Source organism: Aphelocoma coerulescens, chromosome 2 (genome assembly GCF_041296385.1).
Source record: "Aphelocoma coerulescens isolate FSJ_1873_10779 chromosome 2, UR_Acoe_1.0, whole genome shotgun sequence".
NCBI classification, from domain to species: Eukaryota; Metazoa; Chordata; class Aves; order Passeriformes; family Corvidae; genus Aphelocoma; species Aphelocoma coerulescens.
This window is the reverse complement of record NC_091015.1, coordinates 125,098,917-125,115,355: the sequence shown is the minus strand read 5'-3', so window position 1 is coordinate 125,115,355 and position 16,439 is coordinate 125,098,917. Positions and strand designations below refer to the sequence as shown.

Below are 16,439 nucleotides of genomic sequence, written 5' to 3'. Positions count from 1 at the left end.
GTTGTCATTGCTGCTGCTCCTCACTGCTGACACTTTCTCAGAGAAAGCTGTGACATCACAGCGCCACTCCAGATACTCCCTACACTGTGTTAATGTTTGCTTATGTGAAAATTCTGACGAGGGTGAGCACTGACTAGTTTTCTGTGCCTGAAGGGAAGGGCTTAGAATATTCTCACTTGAATTCTGTTTTGCCTGACTAGCTGCAGTTGTGGTCCTCTGTCAACCCCAAGTCATTTGGCACGCATAAACAAATTCTCCTGACCACAAAAATTCTCATCCTTTAAAGTAACTAAGCACTTACCTCCTCCCTCCAGACATACTGCACAATTTGCATTTGCATCCACTTTAAAAACCAAGTCACAGAAAAATCAGTTTCAATTTTCAAACGCACCAACAGTTTATTAAAAAAAAAGTATTAAGACACTTGTGAAAGGGACTGCTCATCACTTCTGAACTATGCATTTCTTACATGCAGAATTTTATGACAATTCTTACTGGTCAGCAGCTTATACGTTATTCAGCTGATACAGCAGGTTGAGGACAATGAATGACAGCCTAATAACATTTTTCTTTAAATAGCTCTGACTGTAAAACAGTTAAAAATACTAGGTAAATCAAGAACTATATCTGTATGAAAGTCTCTAAAAGTCATTGGAGTAAAAGATATCCTACCAAGACACCAGAGTCTCTTGCAAGCCTGAAGTTGGTGGAAATACCAGGAGCTGATACTAAATGAAACAGAATGCTTCTACACTAAAAACATCTCAATTTCAACAAGTAGCCAAGTCTCACACTTGGCACACATGCACATTCTACAGAACCACAATCTATTTGTTTATTTAGATGCACAGAGATAGTTTAGTTTAATTACGCTGAAATTATTATTACTGCTGATGATAGCGTTCTCTTGAACAACATGGAAAAGCACTTTGGATTGCTGGCACATGATGAAACACCAAAGTTCAGAATGTAGCTCCAGTTTTAATACATTTGGCTCTTGTATTGTTATGTCAATCAAAAATAAATCAAACATATGTGGCTGCACACTGAAGGGCAAATCTGTGGGTGAGGAGACCTGTGGATCATTGCAAATTCTACGGTTTCCAGAGTTTACTTGTTTGTTCATCCATGTGAAAAGCTCACTTTAAGGTTTTGCAATGCTCTCCCTCACCCTTGGATAACTTACATAAATTCCCACTTGCTTGCTGAAGTTATCATTCACTTACTTTCATTTGCAAAGCAGAATTACAGCCCAAGAAATGCAAACACACAGATGTGCATGTTTCATGGCAATACCTAGTCATATTAAATATGGAATAATACCTTACAATTGCATGCATTTTAAAAGGTGCAGTCAATAACTGTGCTGCAATGGTGCCCACTCCTACACTGCAAATTTCTTCATTTCACATTCTGCTGCCTAGAACACTCATGGATTTCTTTCTTCAGGGTTAGTTTCTATGAAAATCAATGAGCTAATCCAGCTAACTGCAAAGCCACTTCAGTTTACTTACTTGAAGGTAACCTTTATTCTCCCACCGAAAAACAAGTACACAGGCATGCTCACAGAGAGTGAGCATACAGCTGCCTGGATGCATTTAGAAATCTTCCATGAAGAAGCAATCAGCAATTTGAGGACTGCTTAACAAAGCTCTTACAGAATCATAGAATATCTCAAGCTAAAAGGGACCCATAAGAATCCTCCAGTCCTCCTCCATACATGATCACCAAACACTAAATCATACAATAAATGCTCCTTGAAATGACAGGCTTGGTGCTGTGGGGAGCCTGTTCTAGTGATTGACCATGCTTTCAGTGAAGGACCTTTTCCAAATATTCAATCTGGTTCCAGATGCCTCTGAAACAGTGAAATGCTTGAGGGAGATAAAGATGGAAACCCACATCAGCCTGATCAGTGTGAGACACAGGTGCATTTCTCAGCAAAGCCCTGGGTGCTCTGAGCTCAGGTGACAGAGCTGCAGCTCACTGGTCCTGGAACACAGCCTAACACGGACAGCTGCCCCTTCCAGCATCTCTCTGTAGCCTTCACAGAGTCAGCTGGAAAGTCAGAGAAAACATCCACTGACACAGGATCAAGGATCATTTGAAATATCTGGCCCCATGAGTATAAAGACAGAGATTATTCATCCCAGGAGCATGAAGTGTAATTCAATCCCTGATACACAAGGCTTAAGGTGCCACAAAAAAAAGCCAGAAAAGCACTGATAAATCTGGCTGAGTATGAATTTTGCAGAGGTATTTGTGAGGTACAATATGTGTCCTCTAAAGAACACCATCTGAAAGGAGGGGATCAGACACCAAGGCCTATAATGCTCCCTCACTTCTCACAGAATTTTCTGTAAGAATAGAAACCTTCACAAAGATATGCTGGCTACTACTGAATCGACATATTGGTCATGGAAAGGACAGTGTACAAGAAAAATCAGATACTAGTTAGGAGCTAGGTTAGTCACATCACCTTTTGCAGAACACCACTGTGATAAATGCCACCCACTGAAAGGAAACAGACAGAAATCATCGCTAGATGGACCATGATCAAACAAATTGCTTCTTCCACACTTTGTAAGTGTGGGTCCAGAAGGAGTGAAATCCACAAGAGAGCCTGACTGGTGGGAGGAACGAGCCATGTAAGCAAGGAAGCATCTTTGGTGAAGCCTTGCTGTGACAGGCAAGAACCTCCCTCACCTCCCAGACAAGAAACAAGAAGCTCTAACAAAGATGAAGAAATCCTGATCCAAACCTAGGCAAATGGAACATCAAACTCTCACTGCTACTGTTAGCAGAACCTTTGAAATCACAGGGAAAGGTCTTTCTGGCAACAGTAGTAATGGAACAAACCTGGCGGTGACCTTGGGCATAATTTCCAAAAAAGCCTGATGCTCCATAACTGTGTGATCAAAACAGGTCTATATTGTATGCGTGGGTTCAGAAAAACAACCAGTAACTTTTTGGTAGGAGAAAAAACTTTTATTTAGAGCTACAAAGAACACAGACAGTAATTCTGGTTTAGAGAAAGTTCCTGAGTCAGAGGTCTGTGTGAGGTAATTGGGAGAATACTTTGGGAAAATATCATTGAGTGTTAGCCCTGTTAACATTTTTTCTAGGCATTTTGTTAGCTCTTGTCACTGCCAGAAACAGGATCCTAAGCTAGAGGCACTTTGGTTTAACCACCTAACAGATCTGCTCTGACATACATAGCTAATTATTTATTTCCAGGTGTCCTCTGGGATGTTGGTCTCTCACCCCAATTTGCAAACCAGACATGAAGTAGTTCAAACTGCAATGGTAATTCCAGTGCCGGGGAGATGAACAAACAAATTTCACACTGAATGCATCAGTTTCCCTGGGCACTTATTTTAATTTTTGTTTATTCCTTTAGTACACAGGGTGATGCTGCCTGTCAGTCATATACCATGTCATATACCATGGCATCAAAAAGTGTTTTGACACAGTGCTTTGAAGACGTTCTGCATTTACTCTGAATTCCAGGAGGGTTAAAAAAAAAAAAAAAAACAGAAAGAAGAGGGGAAAAAAAAGAGGGGAAAAAAATGGCAAAAAAAGCTTCCCATTCCTTTGGAGATCTCAGACCCTGAGGTCTTGAGCCTTTTGAAGACTTCAGATGACTCTACAGTCTCTGGCAGACTGAATGCCCTTAAGGTTCAGACCTAACATAGTGGCTTCACAGCAGACACATATATTTAAGCCACATCAACACCGAATGTACATGCTCACAGATGATGCACTGGCCATGCCAAAGGCAGCCTAGGAGGAAGGCTAAGAAGAAAGCCAGCGTGCTTTGACTCTCAACAACCAAAAAGCAGTTTGGAGATGAGAAAAGGAAAAAAAAAAAACCATCGAGGAGCTCAATTTAAAAAAACAAATGTTCAGACATTCTGGCTTCAGTGCCTGAAATACAGCTCCAAAGTTTGTTTTAATAACTCTGTAACTACCAATAAGGAAGACAAACAAGGAGGAAAATTTAGAAATTATGATCTCTTGGGAACCACATATTTTATGTTTCTCCAGTGATACAGTGACAGGAAGCTGAGCACACTGCAAGGAGAGGATCCATGGCACTTGATGTATGGAAATGCATCAAATGTTGATCTCAGTAAGAACACATACAGTTTCACCTCACCCCAGTGAATTTTGCTAAAATGCTGCTGTACCAGTGTTCCAAAAGAGCACCTGTAGCCTTAAATGGAAAGTTCTCAAAGGGAACAAACTCTCTTTAGAGCCAGTCAATAGAACTCCAGCAGCAGAGCAATCTCTACAAGACCTACAGAGTGAGACAAAATGTTTCAGGACATCAAACTGAACTCTGCATGGTTTGAACATGCTAGCTGGAATAGCCAGTGCACCTCCACGCAGATCAGGCCAGCAGAAGTAAGAGCAACACCACCACATCAACAAGAGCAAAACAAAGCCACGTTTATGACAGCAGATACTCCTAAATTTTCCAATTTTCCATTCTTCCTGAAAATTTAAAAATCTTGCAATGTTGCAAGAATGCATCTCACCCACAGAGCTAAAGGATGTTACATCTGAACATAACAATCACATGACACAAGGCATAAATAAGTTCCCAAAGCCACAGTACCAATGCAGAAAACAGTGAACTACAACAACACAGACCACATCTTACAAACACAAAAGAAAACTGGAGCTTAGGAAAATGACAAGCAGTGAATGGCTCTGCTCCCCTGAGCATTCCAGAAAAAACCCCAACTCATATGCAAGCAGGAAGGAGAACAGAGTGGAAATTATTACTATTGTGATAATGAAAAGTCTACAGTAATAAGGACCATATACACACCTACAAGCATATATGTGAACTATCATGAAAAGCAAGACTGACAAAATAAAACTCCTCAGCCACAAGACTTATCTCACAAGTCACACAGATAAAAGAGACCAAGCAAGTACAACATGAGGTAAAAGGAAGACTATTTCACCACCTTCCTTTAAAATCAATTAAAAAACTACACTCATGCAAGGAGAGCTTTCTAAATAAAACCATGACAAACTCATAAGAAAAGGCAAGGGAGGAAGATGAGATTGCTTGAAGCCACATTCATATTTGAAAAACTGCTAACAAATATATGCTTTGTGCAAAAACAGTGAGGACAATTTGTATTTGTTCTTACCAGCTAAACAGTCACAATTCTTTATCTTAGTGCTATCTGAATGATATGGGGAAAGGACAAATGCTTTTAAGAAAAACAAATTACCGTCACTTTTCCTCAACTATCAAACTAAGAACTATCAAACAAATCATATACATGAACTGCAGTTTAGAAGCAAATTTGTACTGTACCTGACATATCTAGTTGACATTTCTAAAAAACATGGCTGAGAAGTTATACTTCCTCTTAACTGGGAAATTCTTTAGAAATACACACTATGCAAAATAGAGGTGTTACACTCAAGTCAAATTTCTACTAATCCTAGCTAAAAGCTTTTATAAAATAAGCTTTCCCACTGAAAGTATAAAGATTTGTGGGCAATTGAGGTTGGGAATAGTACTCACTGCACAAAGAATGAAAGTCACTTTCTGCCTTTGGTTCAGATGAATAGGTCAGACACACATTATGGAATTATAAAGGAAACAAATAGAATTCCACTTCATGCCTTGTTTAAAAAAGCAAACTAGCAACACTCTTGCAAATTTGTCTCACTCATTTTTTCAAAGGCATTATTTCATCCCAACATAATTTAACTTCTGATTGTCAAATGTGGTTCCAAAACTGCAGTTAGTAGACACCCTCCTGGGACATCACATCCTATCTGCAGTGGAAGAATAGCCAACCACTTTCTGGTTCAAGCCACAAAGTTTTACTTTCATTCTCAAGCGTAAAAAGTATAAAATGTCAAATTACAAGCATAAATCAAAATAAAACCATTCTTTTGCTTGGCATCTCATTATTGTTCTTCCTCCTCCCTCATGTGTAACTTGCAGGTGCAGGCATAACAAACTCAGCAAGCAGGAAGATACCAAGCAGACCCTTGAAATCCAAAGTCAATGATGAAAAACAGGTCTGGATTGCAAGGTTTACACAGCCTGTACAAAACCATTTGGTTGCCATTCTGATCTATAAATATTGTTATTCTTCCTGGGCTGGTAACTTCTGAAGCCATTCAAGAAGATTTTTCTCAGAAACACAAGTCTCTCGTAGGCATGATGGCTTCTTGCCACATTTATATTAATTTTCAAAAGGCTGCTGAATTTAGCTTTGCTTTAAACACTACACATTCTTTATAAGAACATATGTAAGCTACTTAAAGAGACTATGTATGTCATTATTGTTTCTCATAGGAAAACAAAAACAATACAAAGAATTATTGTTTGAAGACGACAAGTTTACATTTGATTTCTTCCTTTCCAATGCTGTAACAAGTTCAGACAGTTGGCTAGGAAAAATAAATCTGGCCACTTTCCATGTCTCTAATTTATATTACTAATTCTTAAGTAATAAAGTTTTATTTAGAAAGCTCTCCTTGCATGAGTGTAGTTTTTTAATTGATTTTAAAGGAAGGTGGTGAAATAGTCTTCCTTTTACCTCATGTTGTACTTGCTTGGTCTCTTTTATCTGTGTGACTTGTGAGATAAGTCTTGTGGCTGAGGAGTTTTATTTTGTCAGTCTTGCTTTTCATGATAGTTCACATATATACTTGTAGGTGTGTATATGGTCCTTCTGTGTTTTTAGAAGAATTTTACATAGTAAAGGAAACCCTATTAAGGGCTGCCCATGTTTTCTTCATCATGTACATATTTCATGGCATTCAAGCTGCTAAAATCCTTTCTTCCCATCATCTTAACCAGTCACTGAAACTGGAAGAGAGGGAGTGATTGTTTATACCCTCTTCTCTAAGGCTTTCTGCCTTCCACATGTTACATGTGAAACCCTGTCCTCATCTCCAGGGCTTCACCCTCCTCCCCTCATGTATGTGTTTCCACTTGCCTCAGCAAACCAAAAATTTGTTGCCCTTTGAAGGTCACTTTTCCCTGAGAGGAAGGAGCAGTTTGGAAGGAAAGATCAATGGTTTTGCTTTATTGTCAGTTCAGTATTCACTATTCTCAAATTCAGTTGTAACACAATCGTGAATCTTAACCTTGGGTCAACAAATACCAAAAATCTTGCATCAGACTGCAAATGCTAGAGAAATGTTTCTGCATTTAAGGTGAAGAACTGTTTTGATGACAGCTGCAAGACAAAGAAAACCAATAGAAGATAGGATGTATAGAAAGCAAAATTTCAGAAGTTACAGTAGGAATCTACATGAGTTTGCTTTAAATATTATTAGTGTCCCCTCCCTATAGACAGGAAGGTCATCTGAATGTAACTCAGAAAACCACGATTTTTTCTTCCAGCAGATGTTGACAGGAAAAAGGTTTGGGTTTTTGTTGTGGGTTTGGTTTTTTTTTCCTCTCTCTGTCTTTCAGCTGTCCAGATCTCCTCTTTGCCCAAACAGGAAACTTCATGGGGAAGTTGCAGCACTGCATACAGAAAAAAGCCTGCAAGTGGTCTACAAGCCCTTGCACAGAGTACCCTCAAACCATCAGCTTGGCTGATCAGAGACTTGCTGTTATGTGGCCTGCACCACCACTCCCCTTTTACATTTTGTGAAGAAAAGAAAATTTTGGATTTGTGGCAGAGCCCGACATTTGCCTCTGTTAGAGCTGAACCACAGAAAGCATCCAACCAACACTGTGTGGCATGGGCAAACTCTGATATTCCCTCCCTTCAGGCCTCTGCATGGTATGGTTGCCTTGATTTACAGAAGTGGGATTCCCAATCACCTTGCAGAAACCCATGTCCTTGGTGAGTGCCTATTCCAACACAGGGACTGGCTGTAGAATGTGACTCTGCCCCAAAATTGTCAAAATCTGAGAAAGCACAAAGGTTTCTTCTACCCTGCAGAATGAGTCAGCCAAAGTGAGACCCTGTGCACTGCATAAACACCAGAAAGTGCGTGCTGAAAGGAGGTGCTCTCTTCTGGGCAGTGATTCATCCCAGTGACCAAGAGGCAGCCAAACCACAATGGTTACTTACAGAAAGGGGTCAGGGAGGTAACAGACAGGATTTTTTTAAAAAAATAAAGCTGAAAACTAGGGGTTTTGAATAATATGGACATAGATACAACCTAAAAGTAAGCAACAGCAAAATAAAGGCATAGAATTCTGCAGTATGAAATGTCTAGTGGGGATGACAGCCGGAACTTCGGAAAAATTTTTTTCCTTAAATCTCAGATGTAAGGAGGACTTTAAACCAATCTCATTTGAAATTGCTCCCCGTTGCTTTAGCAATGAATGTCTGGTCTGCACGTCTATGGGATATCCAAAATGACATGACAGCTCTCCCAGCAACTAAGTTACTTCAATCCTCCACAATAATCTTCAGGCTTCTTTAGTAACTCAAATGAGTTTGTTATTTGAGAAGTTCTTTCCTCTAATTCTGTGCTGAAGTCAGAAACAGTCCTGGAAACAACGTGGCTTTCAAGAATTACTGGGCAAAAAAGAGGGGAAACAAAATTCAAGAAGGTTCTCAGATTAGTGAGACACCCTGAACTTGAACCTAAAGTTCTCTTAAGTTCATCTCTAAAGAGATGAAAGCTGAAAGTGGCATGCATTTGCTGTGCTGACACTTCACATTCCCCACTAGAAGCAAAGAGAAGGTTATCTAGTTACATTACTAAAATTTCAACCATTCCAACCGATGTTCTCCAAACCAAACATCAATTTCATTTTGGTGACACGAAACATTATGGCCATTCTAAGAATACAACTATCAAAAATAAATTTTGCTCTAGATGAAAAAGTATCCCCAAAATATTATCACAGCTATTTTGATGATTATTTTATAATCATTATACTTTGGAATAAGGACTGAGAATTGGAAGTGAAATTTAAGCTGTGAAGTTGAAGTGTATTCCTAAATTTATGGCATGTTCAGCATTTTTCATAAATTTTAGCAAAAGCTTACAGGCTAAATGAAACAGTAGTTTGTCCTAAAGACTTCTTGTACAATTTTGTTATGATGGAAAAGGCATATCCCAGAAATAGTTCATCTTCTGCCAAAACGAAATCATCTTAAAGACACTCATCAGTATTTTTTAAACATACTTAAGAATAGAGCAAAGTATTTTCCCATAGCCTTTTTTCATAAAATGCTAACGAATTCTGACTCACTTTCTGAAAGAAAGAAGACGACTCAAATAAAGGAATTCAGCCAGGGGCAGATGTTTAGCATGGAATATTTCAGCCTAGAAGCTGGTCTAACAAAATGTTGAGCAGCCAAACACAAGGTTTTGTAGTGACATGTGAAACTAGGACAAAAAGAATATTAGCATGTTAACAATGTTGCAGGTCTGTTACTACACAGTACATTAAAAATCTTTGTTTCATTAAAAAGGCAAGCCTATTCAATGTCTATTTCTGTCCCATATTTGAGAAGCAGCAAGAGGATGTCCTCACACCACATACAAGTGATGGAGTAACCTCTCATGATTTTAAGTGAGCATGCCTGTATAATTTTCAACATAGCATTTCTGAAAAGAGCTGGCTAAAGACATCTCTGGTTCCCTGATGTCACTTTCTAGTGAGTATTCAGATACTGGTGAAATTCCAGAAGACTGAAGGGACGATGATACTGTGCTACTATTCAGGAAGGGCAAACAAAGTGGCTTACAATAACTGGAGACCAGCTAGCCTGACATCAGATCTAGGCAAAGTGACTGGAAAAATAAACAAGGAATTAAGGTCAGAAATACAACGTGCTATTCTGCATGGGGGGCATTTTGAACACACAGCATGCAAATGGCCAAGGGATGTAAGCCCTCTAAAGCTCCAGTGAGAAACTGAGACTGAGCTTTAGCCAACAGTTTGGGTGTAACTTTAAATCATACAACCTTCTTATGAAAAATCAACCATTTTCACTACGAGTAATGCACCCTTTGAGTGGAATGCAAAAAAAAATTAAAATTCTGAGAGCTAACTTTGTGAATTGCAGTTAGAGCTTTTTACCAGTGGAGAATTATAACTGAGTAACAGCAATTCCAGCAGGACTTGCAAGTAAACACTCATGGTATTAAATGGTTTAATCAGTGACATAAAGAAACTGTGTGAATACCACAAACTCAAGCAAATCTGTGACTAAAAGAAGACAGGCTTGAGCTACACAGTGGTCTGAACTGCATGGTTAGCTGGACTACTTAAGTAAAATCAACCAGGCTACAGCACAGACACTTCCTTGTGTTTAGGCAGAAGAAACAGAAAGAGTAGCTGGAGAGTGGGAAACAGTATCTCAGAAGAAAAACAGCTGTAGAGGTTATGAAATCACACTGGACAATCAATTCAAGGTGAAGTCCCAGCACCATGCTGTGACCAAAGCCAAACCAGACTCAAACACTAATCACAGGCCTCAAATATCCAGGAGGCTGAGAAGTGAACTGGACCTGGCCAATGATTTCAATGAGACTAAAACTGGAAGAACACATACTGAGTTGCTATCCTTGTTCTTAAGACCCTTCTGAACAGTTCAAGAGAGTACAGTAAAAAGCCATGAAAGTCACTTGAACACTGACGAAAATGCTTTAGAGACCCTTAGAGAGCTCAGTCTGTTTAGTTTACGAAAATTGTGAGGCAGCAGAGGTTTTGCTATGCAAGTGCCAGAAAGGGAAAATGTCACATACTAAAGAAATCTGTAAGGGAGAAACAAGAAACAAAACAGGGGAACTGAAGCCAGACAAATTCAAATTTGGAAGAAAAACCGCCTTTAAAAATTTGGGAGTAGAACTGGGGACAAACTCTCAAGGTAAATGATAGATTCACTTAACCACATGTTTTCAAATTAAGACTAGAGGACTTTCTGAAAAACAAATGCAAGTTAATAGATGCTCAAAAACAAGTAGTCGGCTTAGTATACAATAAATGCTTGACATTTTGTAGACTATAGTCACACACACACAAGTTGATGCAAGAACTTAACTACTTCTTTATACTTAAACTCTTAAGAATCTGCTACCTCTCGAGAAACACTACTGAAAGGTGGTCCTATCAGACACCAGTAACTAATTTGCATGACTCCCACTGTTTCTTTTTAAGTGATGTGACCACTGCAGTTACGCTTCACACTCTTGGTGTCATTCACAATTTCAGCACCTATCCACAAATTTTTATCCATGTTTGTTTGTTGGCAAGAAGTGATCACAAAGCAAAAAGAACAAGCAAAGAAAAAGAGTTGATTATAAAGAAAGAAAAAAACCCAAAACCTGCTGAAAACACCATTTTTCCATGTGATGCTGGAAATCAAGGAGTTGTGAAGAACTTAGATGGAGGCTACTTAAAATATATCCTTTACCTTATGCATTCAAATGATGACTGAGTTGTTAGAAACCTTCATATTTACCAGAAATGCAATTATTAGCTCAGAAGACAATCAAGATAGCATTAAACCCAAGTCAGGAAAGACCAGCAAATAATATAAGCTTCCCTTTTACCCCTACTTGGGCCATAGATAAATACATGTAGGTATAATACTTTCCCCACAATAATAATGTGGTATTGTGTAATGCTTCTTACCTGAGGGGGTTTTATCATCTGAAATACACTGATGCCTCCAAAAGTTAATGGCAGATCTTTCTCTGTTCTGGAGCCGACATAATCTCTCAGCTAGCCCTCCCCTGCAGAGGACAAAGGAATGCTCAGCTTTGCCAGGAATCAATACTTGGTTTTGCCAAGTGACAAGCCACAGGACAGATGTAGGTGTATAGATGTGTATGTATGCTTTGACCCTTAGAGACAGAATCATACAGTAAAATTACATTTTGTAGATTAGCTCTCCTAATTTTGATTTTTCTAATGGAGTTACTCCCAAAAATCATACACCCCGGGTCATAACACACAATAAAACATTTGCAGTATCTGGGTGTCCAAAATCTTCATGTTTTCAGTCCTGTCTCCAGTACGAGGAGTGTAAAAAAAGGTTTCTAACTTTCCCTTGCACTTATGAACAGATCCTATTAGACACCAGAGACAGTTGCAAATTCAAAACAAACCAGTACAACCACTAGTTATAACAGGTTGGGTTTTCTTTTCCCTCACAGATTTGTTTGTCTGTTGGCAAGGAGTGATCACAAAAATATTCTTTTACCCATACTTGACCCTATGATTCATTTCACAAGCTGGGTCAAGTGTGCAGTTTCAGTGGTCTGAACACTCTCCAAGATGAAATTAATTTAGCATTCCCAAGGTGAGGAGCAGAGGAGTGGCATCTAGCACAAATACACTTAAGGTAACACTAAAGCAATTCTTATCCTTGGATTCAAAGCCAGAAGACATAATTTCTCACTTTTAAGAACAAAAAGATGTATGTGTTGGAAGCTGTCTTTGGGCTACTGTGGGAGTGTTTGAGCATTTTTCTTTGGCTTCAAAGAAGTTATTTGCATAAAGACCTACTTCATTCTTTTGTTGTAGTGTAAAGTTTCTCCACAAGTACTATTGAATCTATTAATAAAGATTTCTACTAAGGTGAAATGTGTGCTTGAGTTAAACTGGTTTAGGAATCAACAGAGATAGCATACAACCACCCTATGACTATTTGTGCACATGAAGAAAAATTTTTGGCTAAGTTAAAAACGACAAATAGCTTGGTAAAACTCACATTGTAAATGTGAAACTGGGAAGACACACACCTGTGGAAACCGAGAAGGAGCTAAAAAGGCTAAGCAGAACTTCAGGTGAGCTGTAAAAAAATCTCTTTGGTTACTAGTTATTAAGCAATTTCATCTGCAGACAAGTCAACACATTATATAAAAAGTAGTTAGCAGTGTCAGCTGAATTTTTAATGAACAACTATATCCTTTGCAAAATTATAATTATCACAAGAATTATCAGATGCAATGGCTAAACATCTAAGCAGCAGATCACAGAATGAACTCTGAAACACAAGAGCCCCATTTAAGCCAAAATGACCCATAGAAGTTTTGCAGTTTACATTGCTGCATCTCTATGGCTGGTGTCAGGCAGAGAGGAGAGAAGAAAATCCCCAAAGCCCCAAAATAAAGAACTCAGACTTAACAAGCTATGAACCCACACTTAACAAGCTACGAACCCTGCTATATTAAGGAGAAAAACAAACAAAAACGTTTAGAAAATATTGGCCTCCAGTAAAGTTCCAGGTAAGCTTAACAACCTTGTTTAATCCTGGTTTCAACGAGGGCTTTAAGACAGAGAGGCAACTAATACAGAAGTGCAATGGAAGCTTTGGTTCCAAAAGCAGCACAGTCAAGCACAAAACTTCATACGGGATAACCTACTCTGCTGATAACACTGTGCTCATCCATATTTTCCTCCAAAACTTGAGCACTGAAGCGTTACCACACCACAACACTTGTGGGCAAGACAGTTCTACAAACTCCAACTAACTGTCCACCCAGTTTCTCTTCTTGCCAGGGAATCATTCTCAGATGCAGTTGTAAATCAGCTTGGCTGGGTGGTTTACATGAGCCATGCTGGAATTGGTAAATGCCAGCTCAGCTAGGCTTAAAAATGCAGCAGTAAAAATGCATTTTCAGATTGCTTGTTTAAAAGTCTTGCATGCATGAGTCTGCAGCTGAACCCTGTGGGTGAACTGTAGCAATACCCCATACAGTCAGTAGCTCAAAAACTTGTTTTGCTGAAACAAAACTGTTCAACAGGAGTGTTCTCCTACTTCATTCCCTCCACAGACACCAGTCAGAGAAATGTATTTTATTAGTTTAAACAATGAAAGAAAGCCTTAAAGTACCTGCAGAAGAGAGCAGCTGTTATTGGCTTACAGCCTAGTCTCCCCCTTTTGTCCTGAACAGGGAAAATGTTGTGTACAGTCAATCAGCTCCTACTCTTCTTCAAGCCCACTACTGTTACACCTACGGCAGGAATGCCCTGTAGCGTGAAGGAAAGAAAGCAAGTTTCTGGTTCCTTGCTGTGGCTACTGCACACAACAGCAAGACATCATTCCTGTTTCAGGGCTGATATGAGTAGCAGGAGGGTCTCACTGATGCTCACAGCTTCATTACTAATTTGCTAACCATGTCTGTATTAGGATACCAGTCATCACAAAGGTCCATATAAAGTAAAACTCTGACTTTCCTTAGTAGCCCTCTGTGCTAAGAAAGTACACTGATATTTATTAATCATAATCCTTCCATTCACATTCCAAATGCAGTTAAAAATAGTTTAAACAGAAAACATCATAAAGCAATTTGCATGTGCTTGGTTGCAGAACATAAAATGTAACTAAGAATGCATTTATGAGAGGTTCTCAGCTGGTCATTGGAAATGGTTTTATGCTGTCTTTTTCATACCTCATGAAATCAGAAAACACAGTTCAAGGACATGCCATGCACAAAAGGAATTTGTATGGCCAGAGCAACAGTTGGTACTTTATGGTTTGTTTCTTTTAAAAAGGTAGAAACAATGGAGTTTAAACACCACCGCAACCCAGGACGATCAATCCCCTTTTTAACTGAAACACATAAAACAAAGGAAAAGGTGCTTTCTGTTACACGAGCTGACAGATTTGCTGACAACAGAATTTGAAAACTACTCACCCCTTCCAGCACAGTACAGGTGCCTACACTGTAAAACACTTGTGCATGTACTGTGAGATACTGAGAACTATACAGTCAGAGTCACTCCTGGCTGTGAATACAAGGTAAGCCAACATCCCAGGTGTGTGTGTATAAAATTGGCAAATATATTTTTATTACTAATGTATCAATTCTGTAATCAAGGGAAGTGACAGACTGGATTGAAATAACAAAAACTAGTTTAGGATTACTGACCAGCACTTCAAACTTCCCCCCAAAATGTTTTAATATGAGCAAATTGAACACATTTGGCAAATTGTTAATGCAAAGGCTGTTCGGCGAAGTCAAACTGCTCAGATACAATCTCCACTGCCCACAACCTTTTTATTTTTAATCACAAAACTTCCAGTACAACTATTTTGTTCCTTTAATTCCCTGAAGGCAGACAGATTTAAAAGCAGCAATTCATGTCCTGTTTCCATGCTAAACCTGAGTTTGTTGAAATACTGTATTTAAAACAACACATTGCCTTTACTGTCCATGTCCAACAATATCCACATGAAAGACAGCTTTGAAGACTGTAAGAAAGCTGCATCCTGTAAAACAGCTCAGGTTCTGGTAGTCACCCTTCCCACAAACTTTAACAATAAGACTGAAGAGTTTTGTGACAGCTATCACCAAAAAGTAATACTGAGACTAATCTGTGACTTCCAGGCTGGTTCCTATCTCCCAGCTCCAATGAGGCTAATAGAAAGCAACAACAAAAGAGCATTAGTGAGTCTGCTGTGTTTTGAAAAGTAATTTTCAATCTTTCTGAAATGTTGGAGATCTTTTTGTGTTTATTTATTAAGGTTTTCATTTAGCAGGGCACTTACCAAAAATAACCCCCCTGTTCATCCAAGTTTACTCCTTTACAGACTTAATTTGAAGTCAAAACTTAAGCATCTCACTATTGAGTTTTTTCCTCATACACAGTATACGCAGGACTCCACATAATTCAAAACAAATATATATCCCCATCTCAAGACTGGGCAATTTTTCCCTTCTCTCATTTCAAAGCAAGGAGAGATCTCCTCTCCTATTTGCACATTACCTGGTAAAGTAACTGACACTCAGCTGTCTCCTTCCACTCCATGGGGCACTTACTAAAGAAATAAAAAAAGCCCTGCTGACTCATGTTCAACTTGCCAGTGACCAGCACCCCCAGGTCCCTTTCTGCAGCCCTGCTTTCCAACATCTAGTTCGCCAGTCTGTACACACAACCAGGACTGCCCTGTCCCAGGTGCAGAATCCAGCACTTGCCCTTGTTAAACTTCACACAGTTGGTGATAGCCCAGTCCTCTGATTTGTGGAAGGCTCTCTGCAGGGCCTTTCTGCTCTGGAGGGAGTCAGCAGCTCCTCCCAATTTAGCATCTTTGGCAAACTTACTTATTATCACTTCATGTCCTGCATCCAGGTGGATAATGAAGATGTTGAAGAGAGCTGGGCTGAAGATGGAGCCGTGTAGAACCCCATTAGTGACTGGATGCCAGCCTGATGTCACCCCATTCACTGTAACCCTTTGTGCCCGACCTGTGAGCCAGTTGCTCACCCATCACTCACCATGGTTATCCAGCTGTGGATTTGGTCTGGAAGGTACTGTGAGAGACAGTATCTAAAGATTGGCTTTCAAAGTCCAAAAAGATCACATCTACTGGCTTTCCTAGATCAGCTCAGTGGGTTACCCCATGGTAGAAGGAAATAGGTTTGACAGGCAGGACTTTTCCCTCATGAAGCTCTGCTGGCTGTGACCAGTGACAAACATGGTGCTTTTTTTTTCCCCTATTAGCACCAAACATTTGGCCCAG

At 39.4% G+C, this 16,439-nt stretch overlaps 1 protein-coding gene across 4 annotated transcripts in view; it reads right to left on the bottom strand.

The window, feature by feature from the left end:
* The window catches only part of SPIDR (scaffold protein involved in DNA repair), a 196,521-nt gene that overhangs the window by 122,578 nt on the left and 57,504 nt on the right, over positions 1-16,439 (bottom strand). For all 4 annotated transcript variants that reach the window (XR_011148374.1, XM_069004711.1, XM_069004710.1 and 1 more), the window contains exon 7: positions 11,603-11,703. Coding sequence is in view for 3 of the 4 variants with exons in the window: in XM_069004711.1 (XP_068860812.1) it covers positions 11,603-11,703 (101 nt within the window). In the remaining variant the exon portion in view is untranslated. The remainder of the gene's footprint in view (positions 1-11,602; positions 11,704-16,439) is intronic.